The 13440-nt window shown below is 40.3% G+C and overlaps 1 protein-coding gene across 3 annotated transcripts in view; it reads right to left on the bottom strand.

Annotated features, from left to right (window-relative positions):
• Positions 1-13440, bottom strand: part of LOC122548398 (putative E3 ubiquitin-protein ligase HERC1) — a 377691-nt gene that overhangs the window by 234745 nt on the left and 129506 nt on the right. For all 3 annotated transcript variants that reach the window (XM_043686981.2, XM_043687001.2, XM_043686991.2), the window contains exons 22-25: positions 11598-11751; positions 10919-11201; positions 9917-10010; positions 6058-6109 (exon numbers count right to left, since the gene is read on the bottom strand). In XM_043686981.2, coding sequence (XP_043542916.2) covers positions 6058-6109; positions 9917-10010; positions 10919-11201; positions 11598-11751 — 583 coding nt within the window. The remainder of the gene's footprint in view (positions 1-6057; positions 6110-9916; positions 10011-10918; positions 11202-11597; positions 11752-13440) is intronic.

The raw sequence follows: 13440 nt of genomic DNA, 5'->3' as shown, positions 1-13440 counted from the left end.
TGGAGGTAAACAGGAGTTTACTGAAGAAAGAAATCAGGAGGGTGAAAGGGGGCACAAAGGTAACCTTGGCTAAGAAGATTAGGGCGAATCCAAAGAGGTACTTTATGAAAAAAAACCCAGAGACAGAATAGAGCCACTCAAGGACCAAAGTGGACATGCATGTGTAGATGGGTGAGGTTCTCAATGAATAGTTCTCCTTTGTGTTTACCATTAAGAAAGACAAGATGACTTGGGAACTTGGGGAAGGTTAGAAGTGATATCTTGGGGTTAGTCGATATCACTGTAGAGGTGGTGTTGTATGTATTAGAATGCATGAAGGTGATTAAGTCTCCTGGTCCTGACAGATACATCCAAGAACACGATGAGGGGCTAGAGAAGAAATTGTGAGGGCACTGGGTGATATTTTTGCATCATCGTTAGCCATGGGTGAGGTCCTAGAAGACTGGAGGGTAGCAAATGTTGTGCCATTATTTAAAAAGGGCTGCAAAGAAAAACTATAGGCCAGCAAGCTTAACATCGGTGGTGGGTAAGTTACATGAGAATATTTTGAGGGATAAGATACGCATGCATTTGGAAAGACAGGGTTTGATTAGGAGTAGTCAGCATGGCTTTAAAAGTGGGAGATCATGATCAAATTTGTTAAGAGTTATTTGAAGAAGTGACCAGGAAGGTTGACGAGAGTAGGGTGGTAGATGAGAGCAGGGCGGTAGACGTAGACTGTATGGATTTCAGTAAGGCCTTTGATAAGGTTCCACACAGTAGGTTGTTCTGGAAGGTTACACCACATGGAATCCAGGGCGAGTTGGCAAATTGGATACAAAATTGACTTGATGGTGAGAAGCAGAGGGTAACAGTGGAAAGATGCTTGTCAGACTGGAAGCCTGCTTATCATCTATATCAATGATCTGGTTGAGAATGTACAAGGCATTATTGTAAGTCTGCTGCATTTTGGACAGTGAGGAGGATTATCAGAAATTGCAGCAAGACCTTGATCAGCTAGGGAAGTGGGCCAAGAAATGGCAATGGAGTTTAATATAGACAAGTGTGAAGTCTTGCGTTTTGGAAAGTCGAATCAAGATATGGGTTTCATGTTGAATGGTAGGGTCCGAAGTAGTGTAGTGGAACAGAGGGATCTTGGAGGTCAGGTTCACAGTTTTCTGAAAGTGCAGTCACAGACAATGCAGTGAAGGAGGCTTTTGGCACACTGGCTTTCATCAGTCAGGGCACTGAGTATAGAAGCTGGGAAGTTATGTTGCAGTTGTACAGGATGTTGATGAGGCTGCAATTGGAGTATAGTGTTCAGTTTTGGTCACCTTGTTATAGGAAAGATGTTATTCAACTGGAAAGAATACGTTTACAAGGAAGTTGCTAGGACTCAATGGCGTGAGTTATCGGGAGGGGTTGGACAAGCTACGAACATTCTTCTTTAGAGTGTAGGAGACTGAGGGGGATCTTATAGAGGTGTACAAGATCATGAAAGGCATGGATAAGGTGAATGGACTCAGTCTTTTCCCAGGGTTGGGAAGTGAGGACTAGAGGGCATCAGTTTAGGAGGAAAGAATAAAAAGGAACCGGAGAGGCAACTTTTTAAACACAGTGGGTCACACGCATATGGAATGAGATGTCAGTGGAAGTAGATTAATGGGCACATTAACAACACTTAAAAGGCATTTGGACAAATATATGGATAGGAAAGGATTAGAAGTATTTGGACCAAGTCCAGGGAAATGGGATTAGCAGGGACAGACATTTTGGTCGGCATGGACCAGTTTTGTTGAAAGGGCCTGTCTGTGCTGTAGGACTCCATGACAACTGCAATCAACTGAATTTCTTTAAGATAAAGATTGTAGGGACATTCCGAAGAGGGAAATCAGGAAGGCAAAGGGGGATATGAGATTGCCTTAGCATATAAGATTAAGGATAATCCAAAGAGATTCTACAAGTATATTAAGGAGAAAAAGAATAACAGAGAGAGTAGGGCCCCTTAAAGATCAACAAGGTCATCTTGTTTTGGAGCTCTAGAGATGGGAAAGATATTAAATGAATGTTTTGCATCAGTTTTTGCTGTGGAGAGAGAAATAGATACTAGAGAACTCAGGGAAATATATACTGATGTTTTGAAATACAGTTCACATTACATCATGGAAGTGCTATGTAAGGGTGGATAAATCTCCGGAACCTGATCAAGTCTATTCCAGGACGTTGTGGGAAATTAGGAAGGGATTTGTGGGGCCGCTAGCAGAAATACTTATATCATTGATAACCATGGGTGAGATGCTGGAGGATTAGAGGGTGGCTGATGTTGTGCCTTTATTTAAGGAAGGCTGTAAAGAGAAGCCTGGGAACTATCGACCTACGAGTCTGATGTTGCTGGTGGGTAAGTTGTTTTAGGTGATTCTGAAAGATAGGATTTACATGCCTTTGGAGAGACAAACAATGATAATAGGTAGTTAACTTGGTTCTGTGCAAGGGAAATTGTGTCTCATGAACTTGAGTTTTTTTGAGAAGTAAACAAAAGGTTTGATGAGGCAGAGCAGAAGTTGTTGTTTACTTGGACCTCAGTAAAACCTTTGATAACATTCTGCATGGTAGACTAATTAATAAAATTAGATCACATGGGATTCAGGGTAAGCTTGCCAAGTAGATCCAAAATGGAGCTTTACAGCAGGAGACAATGTGGTAATGGAGAGTTCTTTTTTGGATTGGAGGCCTGTGACCAGCGGTGTTCCACAGGGATTAGGACTGGAATCAGTTTTGTTTGCCATTAATATAAATGATTTGGATGAGAATATAGGAAGATGCATGGTTAGTAAGTTTGCAGATGACAAATTAGTGGAACAGTGGAGAGTGAAGAAGATTACCAGTGAAGTGGTTAGCACTGCTGCCTCACAGCGCCAGAGACCCGGGTTCAATTCCCGACTCAGGCGACTGACTGTGTGGAGTTTGCACATTCTCCCCGTGTCTGTGTGGGTTTCCTCCGGGTGCTCCAGTTTCCTCCCACAATCCAAAAGATGTGCAGGTCAGGTGAATTGGCCATGCTAAATTGCCCGTAGTGTTAGGTAAAAGGGGTAAATGTAGGGGTATGGGTGGGTTGCGCTTCGGCGGGTCAGGGTGGACTTATTGGGCCGAAGAGCCTGTTTCCACACTAAGTAATCTAATCTAATCTAATTACCTAAGATCACAAAGAGATTTTGACCAATTGTGTCAATGTGCTGAGGAGTGGCAGATGGAGTTTAATCTGGATAAATGGGAGGAATTGTATTTTGGTAAAACAAACAAGGGCAGGACTTATACAATTAAAGATACATTCTCAAGTATTGCTGTAAAACAGAGACTTAGGGGTTCAGGTACATAATTCTTTGAAATTTGCGTCACAGTTAGACACAATAGTTAAGGCATTTAGCATGCTTGATTTCATTGCTTAGACCTTTGAGTATAGGAGTCAGGACGTCATGTTGAAGTTGCAGAGGATGTTGGTAAGGCCTCTTCTAGAGTAGTGTGTGGGGTTCTGGTTGCCCTGTTATAAGAAGGATATTATTAAACTGGAGAGGGTTCAAGAAAAGATTTACCAGAAAGTTGCCGGGAATGGAGGGTCAGTTATAAAAATCGGCTGGAGAGGCGTGGACATTTTTCACTGGGGTGTAGGTAGTTGAAAAGTGATAAGATTGATGCTTATAAAATCATGAGGGGTATAGATAAAGTGAATAGCAAAGATCTTTGCCCCAAGATGGGGGAATTCAAACATAGGGGGCATATTTTTAAGTGAGAGGAAAGAATTAAAAAGCACTGAGGGGCAACATTTTTTTTAAACGCACACAGAGCGGTGAGTGTATGAAATGAACTGCCAGGGGAAGTGGTGGATACAGGTACAGTTACAACATCTAAAAGAAATTTGGATAAGTTCAAGAATAAGAAAGGTTCAGAGGGATATGGGCCAAATGCAGGCAGTTGGGACCAGTTTAATACTGGCTGGACTTTATCAATGTAAAACTTGGAATGAAAAATATACCAGCACCTTAACAATTAATGGTGATCATCATGGAACATGTAACTATGCTGGCTATATTGATAATTTGGTATATTCTGTCAAATCGGGGAAAAACATCTCCATCACTTCAACAGACTGATCAATTGTAAATATGATCAGTTATAAATATGATTACAAAGTGAAGGTGACATATTTGGGATACTTTGCAGGACAAGGCTAAGCAGCAGCTCCATAAAAGCAAAAATAAGGGCTTTTTTTGATTTTCCATTCAAAGACAGAATGCAAAAATGTGCAATATATTTGCATGAGTGGATTTTACTGGAAGTGCAGTTAAAATATTCAGCACTTTAGTGGCTCCCTGATTAAAAGGTAAAGTGGCCATAGTCTTAACAGATCATAGGGCTGCTTGCTCATTACAGAAAGATGAAAGATGGTGGTTTAACATGGCGGTCAGCATACCTCAGTCGAGGAGAGAGGTTGTCAAGAAGAGTTTTCATGGCAATCTCAGCCAGTGCGTGAACTGAACCCATGATATTGACAACATTCTGCATCTCCCTGAATAACTTATTAAAGAAAGGCAAAAAATTTGAATGTTGTACTGACTACTGTTACAATTTCACAAAATATCATTTAGACAATGTCTGTTGAAACTGAAACTACAGGGCAGTTCCATGTGTGCTCAGATAGAATCACAAACCGGGCAGGGGAGGGTGGTGGTGGTGGTGCAAGGTGGGGGGTTGGGGGTAGGTTAAGACATTGGGCTGGAGCTGAACAGAATGGGCCAGAGGTGGAGGAAGGAAAAGAACAGAAGGGCAGATTCATGAGGGGCAGAAGAGATCAGACCTCGTCCCCAGGCTGAATCCCCCACTGGCCTAATCCCTCATGCTGGCCTGAACCCTCCAAACTTCTACTGGTCTGCTCTCTCCTGCTGTACTCATCAGATCTCTCCCACCGAAGAAAGTGAGGTCTGCTGGAGATCAGAGCTGAAAATGTGTTGCTGGAAAAGCGCAGCAGGTCAGGCAGCATCCAGGGAACAAGAGAATCGACGTTTCGGGCCTAAGCCCTTCTTCAGGAAAGAAGAAGGGCTTATGCCCGAAACGTCGATTCTCCTGTTCCCTGGATGCTGCCTGACCTGCTGCGCTTTTCCAGCAACACATTTTCAGCTCAGATCTCTCCCATCTCCAACTGGTCTTTCCCAATCCCCTAATCCACTTCCCATTCATGGCTGCATCCACTAATGTGCATTCACAGGGGGAACAGCACACATGCTCCTTGGTGTCAGCAAGTACAGCCAGTCAATTTAACTGGCTGTGTGGGTCAGGAACATCAAAGCTGTTACTGTGTTGTTGCAGAAATGGGGAATAATGGCCAGTCAGTTATTATTAACAAAAATTGAATGTGTGGTAACAGAAATATTCGTCACTTCATTTCCACTTGCAGCTTGGACTCCATATTGACAGACTTTGTGCTCTTTTGTCTTTGCTTTCCACTCACGTTATTTCTGCAAAACTCTGTCTGACCTGTCACATCCTCTCCATTTCTGGATGAATGTACACATTTGAATTTAAAGGCTATATGATTTAAGCTTGCAAGTTTGCATATTAGTAATTATAATCTAATGTTGCAAATTGGATTATTAAGTTTGTTTTAATAACATTTTAAATTTGCTTGTTCATTGACAAAACTTGGTGAGAGTTTCTTTTATAGTCAGTCAGACATTAATCACCTTAGTGAACAAATTGGTCACATTTTATATTTGAAGACTTGTGGAACAGTGGGAATTGATTTTCAATGCAGTTCTTCCCATCAGTAATGTGACAATACTTACAATTATACACAGCATCTCAAATGAAACTGTCACTGATTTACACAGGAGGGCAATTCTTGATGTTTTGTAATCAAATGCCTTTAAAATGCCTCCTCATTCTTATATAGCCTAGTTGGGAGAAGCTTCAGATTGACTGTTTACTTTTTATAAGCTTAACTAAATCATTTTTTGACAGCAGTTAATTATTTGAAAATTGTAGTGACAAGGAAAAAAAAAATCAACAAGCACCTGGAAATCATACCTAATGTGTGCTCAGATGATCTTGACTGCATTCTTGATTGACCTTCGGAAAACTAGAATGCACAATAACAAAGAAATTTTGCATAATTAAAGCAATTACAAAATTCTATAACAAAAAAAAACAACTATTTTGGTAATTTGGATGGAGGAAAAACTTGAGTGCCAACAATTCACTTTTTAATTATTACGTAAAGCATGTTCATCGTCAAGAAATATGCCTAAGGAATGAAACCGATATTAACTGGATAGTTTAAGGAAGGAATCAACAAATCTCAACAACAGTAAATGTAAACCGACAAGCGTTCTGGCATTAAATAGCCAACAAAAATGCTCAAATTTCATTAAAAGCATGTAATGAAAGATTTAGTTATATAAACAATTAGTCTATCCATCAATATCAGTTTTACAATTAGCAACAACTATCCTATCTCTAATTAGCATCAATTATGACTTGAGGGAGGAATTGGTGGCAGCTGTTTCCCCATACATTTGTAGCATTTGTCTTCCTAAGTGGTAGAAGTCACAGGTTTAGAAAGTGCTGTCAATTGAGCCTTCGTGAGTTACTGCAGTGCATCTTGTACATGGTATAAATTGTAGCTACAGTGTGTCTGAGGTGACCAGAGTCAATGTTGAAGGTAGTGAATGGGGTACAAAGCAAGTGGGCTGCTTTGCATTGGATGGTGATGAGCTTCTTGAAGTTTTTGCTGGAGCTGCACTAACCATGCAAGTGGACAGTCATAGCATCAGAGGAGAGAAAAGGCCTTTCAGCCCATTGAGCCTGTACAGCCAATCCGACTTGCTAGCACTCTGCTCATGGCCTCGAATGTCATGACATTTCAAGTGCTCATCCAAGTACTTTTAAAATAGTTGTGAAGTTACCTTCCTCAACTACCCTCCCAGGCACTGCAGTCCAATTCCTCACCATCTTCTCAGTGACAAAATGTTTCCTCAAATTCCCCCTGAACCTCCTGGCCTTCACCTTAAAATTATGCCCCCTTGTTACTGACCATTCATTAAGGAGAACAGTTGCTTTCTCTCACCCTGTCCATGCTCCTCAATCTTATACCTTTGTGTGTCCAGACCCCCTCAAACTCATTGCTCCAAAAGAAAACCCCAAGCTTTCTTTGCAGTGAAGATATTCCATCAGAGGCAAAAACTTGGTGAATTTCCTCTGTACCCCCTCCAGTACAATCTTTCTTCTTATGGTGTGGTGTCCAGAGCTGCATACATTACTCAAGCTGTGGCCTAAGCAAAGTTCTGTACAGCTCCAAAATAACCTCCCTCTTCTTGTAATCTATGCCTTGACTGATCAAGGCATATGTCCCATCTACCTTCTTAACAAACCTATTAACCCGCCATGCTGCCTTCAAGGATCTATGGCCAAGTACGCCAAAATCTCTGTTCCTCTCAGCTTCTTACTGTCCTGCCAGACTTTTCTATCACCTCCTAACTTGCACCTTGAGGTTGGATTTGCTTCAAGGAGTAAGGAAAGGAGTTATGTGCTGCAGAAATCTTAATCTCTGGCTGCTCTTGTACTTTGTTTTATGACTGGTGCTGCCAGTTTTTGATAACTATACAATAAAAGAAATACAGAGGAATCAATTTAATTCAGAATAGGAGATTTTGCCTACTCAACGGTGTTGTCATGAAACAATTAAAACTCATCATTTTCGATATATCAAATTTAGGTCAAATTTCACAGAAAGAAACTAAAGGATAGTGATTTGTCTTGGGCAGTGGCAACGGGTAGAGTAGAAATGGTGATCTGTTATCAGCTCACAGCTTGATAGTCAATTCTATTGATGATAATAAAATGGAAGTTGCACTATACCGGAGGGATTTTCTGCCCCAAATATTTAATAGGAATAGAGACAAATTCTGCTGAAGGAACAGATGTAATGTAAAACGAAAGGCAGGAAAAAAATTGAGTGCACCAAAGGATTATTACAGAAAGTAAAAGTTCATGATGTAGAGGGAAAATGTCTGAGCATGGATAGAAGATTGTCTTGGAAGAATGGCTGGCTAGCAGAAAGCAGAGAACATGCATCAATGCAACTTTGGATGACTGGCAGGATGTCACAAGTGGAGTCCTGTTCGGATCTGTACTAGGGCCTCAAGTTTTTCCAATTTACAATGATGTAGGTGAGAGGAGACGACACAAAGATAGGTAGGAAATTTTGACCTATGAGAGGAATTGATTATAAAAGAAAAAAATGTTATACTTCAGTTACACAGATCAGTCATAGACCATATAGAGTCACAGAGTTGTACAGCATGGAAACAGACTCTTCGGTCCAACTCATCCATGCCGACCAGATATCATAAATTAATCGAGTCACATTTGCCAGCATTTGGCCCATATCCTTCTAAACCTTTCCTATTCATATATACATCCAGATGCCTTTTAAATGTTGTAATTTTACTAGTCTCTACCACTTCCTCTGATGCCTCATTCCAAACTTGCACCACCCTGTGTGGAAAAAACTGCCCTTTAGGTCCCTTTTAAATCTTTCTCCTCTCACCTTATGCCTATGTCCTCTAGTTTAGGACTCCGTTACCCTGGGGAAAATACCTTGTCTATTCAACCTATCCATGCCCCTCATGATTTAAAATGCCTCTATATAGTCATCCCTCAGCTTCCAATGCTCAAGAGAAAACAGCCCCAGCCTGTTCAGCCTCTCTCTATAGCTCAAACCCTCCAACCCTAGCAACATCCTTGTAAATCTTTTCTGAACCATTTCAAGTTTCACAACATCTTTCCAATAGCAGGGAGACTAGAATTGAATGCAGTGTTCCAAAAGTGGTCTAACCAATGTCTTGTATAGCCACAACATGACCTCCCAACTTTACTCCATGCATTGGCCAACAAAGGCAAGTGTACCAGACGCCTTCAACACTACCTTGTCCATCTGTGACTCTACCTTCAAGACACGAGGAACATGCATCCCAAGGTCTCTTTGTTTAGCAAACCTCCCCAGGACCTTACCATTAAGTGTGTGATTCCTGCCCTGATTTGCCCCACCAATATGCAACACCTCATAGTTATCTAAATTAAATGTCAACTGCCATTCCTCAGTGCATTAGCCCATATGATCAAGATCCTATTTACTCTGAGATAACCTTCTTCACTGTTCACCACACTACCAATTTTGATGTTATCTGCAAACTTACTAACCAGACCTCCTGTATTCACATCCCAATAATTGATAAAAATGACAAAATGCAGTAGCACCGATCCTTATGGCACACCACTTGTGGCCTCCTGTCCGAAGAGCAAACCTCCACGACCACCGTCTGTCTGTCTCCTACCTTCAAGCATCTTGAATATAGTAAGCAGTCTGGTCACCTTACATTTTGATTTCACTTTCATAAATTCAGGCTGCCTTTGTCTAATCCTGTTAATGCTTTCCAAGTGTGCTGTTATCATGTATTTTACAACAGACTCTAGTTATTTGCTCCATGTTAGGATAATTGATCAGTGATTCGCTGTTTTCCCTCACTTTCTTTTTTTAAATTAAGAAGTACATTTGCCACCTACAAGCTGTATGAACTGAGTCAATGGAATTTTGAAAGGTGACCACCAATGCAGTCAACATTTCCAGGGCCACTTCCTCTACTACTCTGGGATGAAGATTGTCAGCCCGTCAGGATTTGTCAGCCTTTAACCCCAATTTCTCTAGAATCATTTGCAATGAGGCTAATACAGTTAATATGTGAATGTTTATTTCCTTATAAATCAAGGCATTTGATGAGGCAGCAGCTCAGTAAATAATTGGAGACTGATAAAAACTGATCAATAAGTATATTTTTGCCACCATAGCTTGAAAACTGCAGTAAAGGTCTGAGTGTGGAACACATACTTCTTTATTCACTTGCTTCCTTGCATCACAGTCACTTTGATTCTGTCTCAGTCTTGCCCGAGATGACTGCTCTTCTTGCATAGAATTTCCTTTCCTATGAGGAAAGAATGTGTTAGTATTTTAAAATACTTTCTAAACAAAAACAGAAGCACCAACTTGTGGCTCAGCAGTTAGCACTGCTGTCTCACAGCTCAGGGATGGGGGTTTGAATCTGGTCTTGGGTGATTGTGTGTGGAATTTGCACGTTATCCCAGTCTCTACATGTGTTTCCTCCAGTTGCTCTGGTCTCCTCCCACAGTCCAAACATGTGCAGGTTAAATGACTGAGTCGTGGTAAATGCAGGGTTCCAGGGATAGGGTGGAGGCTGGGTCTGGGTGGTAAGCTTTTCAGTGAACCAAATAGCCTCTTTCCACACATAGGGATTCCTATGATATTATCTTCCAAGTATGAAGCATTTATTTGTTTTGGCATTAAATAAGAAAGCATTCAGAGGAACTCAAATTGTTTTCGGTGCCTTCAAATATGATCAAAAGTTAAATGACACCAGGTTATCGTCCAACATGTTCCTTTGAAGTCACAAGCTTTCAGAGCGCTGCTCCTTCGTCAAGTGAAAGCTTGTGATTTCAAATAGACTTGTTGTACTATAACCTTGTGTCGTGTGATGTCTGGTGGTGTGATCTGGTCCACCTCAGTCCAACACCAGCACCTCATATCATAGCCTTCAAATATGGAGCTTCCTGCCTCCTCCAGTCTGCCCTTTATCCTTCAAACAAAAAAAATTTAAAAATTAAGGTTGGCATTCTACACCTACAATATTTTGCACCAATTCATTTTCACCTTTTTTAATTTTGAAAAAAAAGAATTTTTCGTAATCCATCTTAGCTTCTAAACTGAGAGACAGAATAAAACAAGACAGGAAGCAAAGATAAGATGAATGAGAGAAAATGGAAAGAACAAACGAAGGTGTAGGGGAGAGAAAAAGGGATAACCTTAATGACTGACCTAGTTGTAGCTAGTGTTGGCTCTTCTTTCCAACCTTTCGCCAGCCACACAGCCCTTACTCCAAGAATGAGGAAGGCACAGCGTAAAATTACATAATGGCACATGGATATAAATGAATATTGCTCTTCTGAATCCCTTCTTTTTTCTTTCGGAGTATTTTCGGCTTCTGGAGCTTCCACACTGCCTGTACTGTTAGGCCGGCTACTTGTGCCTGAGTATTCATATACGGTTTCATTTTCATGGTGACAAGCAGCCTTTCGGGCTAGGAAACACTCTAAAACCTCTGTCAGATTGGGAAAAAAGAATTAACATTGTAATACTTAGAAATTGTTTTTATATTTTATGTTTTCCTCCATATTAAATCACTATATAATAATCATTTAAATTTTAAATGCAGATTTTACATTATAAGTTTCAGGAGTTTCTGCATTAACAAATACATATTCTGACTAACGATTACAGCTTATTTATCAAGAAATGTCCTGATTATAATCACAATAAGGAAATAAAATGCTTTGATGATTTTAAGGAACATTACGGAAGGATGGATTTTTGTAAAGTTTGCTACACCTATTGTAGACATTCATTTTCACATATGGGTTAATAATTACAGACTTTCTGAAAGGTAAATTGAAAAGTTATAAAGCTGGCAAATAAAATTATATCTCAGTATACACACTGCTTATCTTTGGGAAGTCCTCAGTGTCCAACAGTACAATCTCTCTTTCCATGTTGTACTGTGGTTCCTCTGATTGTCTAACATTCACGGTTTGCTCAGTGGTACTACAGCTTTCTCTCGGTTCATCTTCAACATTATCGGAGACATCTGAAAGCTAAAAATTAATAGTGTACTTAACATACTGAACAATTATTGTTTTCAAATGCAGTACATTTAATGGTTATTTTTAATTAATTTTTATATTCCCTGCTTAACCTTTGAGCATGTTGCTTTCCAATAGAGGTTGGAACACTAGAAAATCCCTTAAGCCATTTTATTATGACATCCAAGGCTTCAATCCTACAAGAACAAATTGGGCAGCATTGTAGAGTGTTGATGACATCACAGAATTACAACAGGATATTGACACACAAGATGAATGGGCAAAGCTGTGGCAGATGGATTTTCATATGCGCAAGTGTGAGGTCATCCATTTCAGACTGAAGGAGGAGAGATTGGGGTTTTTTTAAGAAGGCACAAAGTTAAATGCAGTGAATGTTAGAGGTTCAGGTGCATACATCTTTAAAATGCCATAACAGGTGCAGAAAATAATCAGGACAACTAATGGAATACTGGTCTTCATATCCAAAAGGCTGGAAGATGGGATGCAGAAATTATGTTACAATTACACAAAATGCTAGTTAGGCCTCACTTAGAGTAGAGCACTGAGTGTAGATCTGGGCACCACACCTTAGGAAGTCCTGGAGGGAATTCAGTGCAGGTTGATACCTGGGATTATACCTGGACTTCAGGAGTTAAGTTACAAGGGGGAGATTAGAAAAATTAGGTCTTTATTCTATATAATTTAGAGTTAACAGGTGATCTAATCAAGGTCTTCAGGATATTAACAGGGAAAGACAGAGTAGGTACTATATTTCCACTGGTTGATGATTCTAGGACCAGGGACATAGTCTAAGAATTAGGGCTAGACCATTCAGGAGACATGTGAGAAATGACTTCTACATGCAAAGAGTAGCGAACATGCAAAGGTTTGGAACTCTTTTCCTCAAACAGCAGCCAATGCTAACTCAATTGTTAAATTTAAATCTGAGACAGACAAATTTATATTAAGTCAGGGTATCAATAGATTTACGCCCAAGGCAGAAAGATGGCAGAAGGCCACAGATCAGCGATGATCTTACTGAATGGAGGAGCAGGCTCAACGGGCTGAATGGCCTACTCCTATTCCTATGTGGACATCAGTGGCTAGGTCAGCATTCATTGCTCATTCTTGACTGCCCTGAAGGTGATGGTGGCAGAGCAAACAAAGTAGAATGGTTCAAAACTGATTAGAAGGAAGTGACAAGGAATCAGGACCAGATAGAATGCATCCAAGAATGGTGAAAGACTTAAAAGCAGAAATTACAGGGGCCCTGGCCAGAATATTTCAGTCTACTCTAGACTGAGAAGAGGTGTCAGAAGGCTGGAGAATTGCAGATATTGAATCCTGGTTCAAAAACAAGTACATTTAATTGTTATTTTTCATTAATTTTTATATTCCCTGCTTAACCTTTGAGCATGTTGCTTTTCAATAGAGGTTGGAACACTAGATTGCCTGATCCCTTGAAGCCATCTTATTATGACATCCAAGGCTTCAATCCTACAACAACAAATTGGGCAGCATTGTAGAGCGTTGATGACATCACAGAATTAAAACAAGGATAAATTCAGTAATTACAGACCAGTCAGTTTAATTCAGTGCAGGGGAAGCTTCTAGAAACAATTATTCAGGATAGACTTGATTGATTTATTGTCACGAGATCCAATGAAAAGTGGCACGGTGGCACAGTGATTAGCACTAGTG

The sequence above is a fragment of the Chiloscyllium plagiosum genome, unplaced genomic scaffold (genome assembly GCF_037043375.1).
Source record: "Chiloscyllium plagiosum isolate Xiang-an unplaced genomic scaffold, Cpla_swu_hap1 HiC_scaffold_1, whole genome shotgun sequence".
In the NCBI taxonomy this organism is placed as follows: Eukaryota; Metazoa; Chordata; class Chondrichthyes; order Orectolobiformes; family Hemiscylliidae; genus Chiloscyllium; species Chiloscyllium plagiosum.
This window is presented reverse-complemented; position numbering and strand designations above follow the sequence as displayed.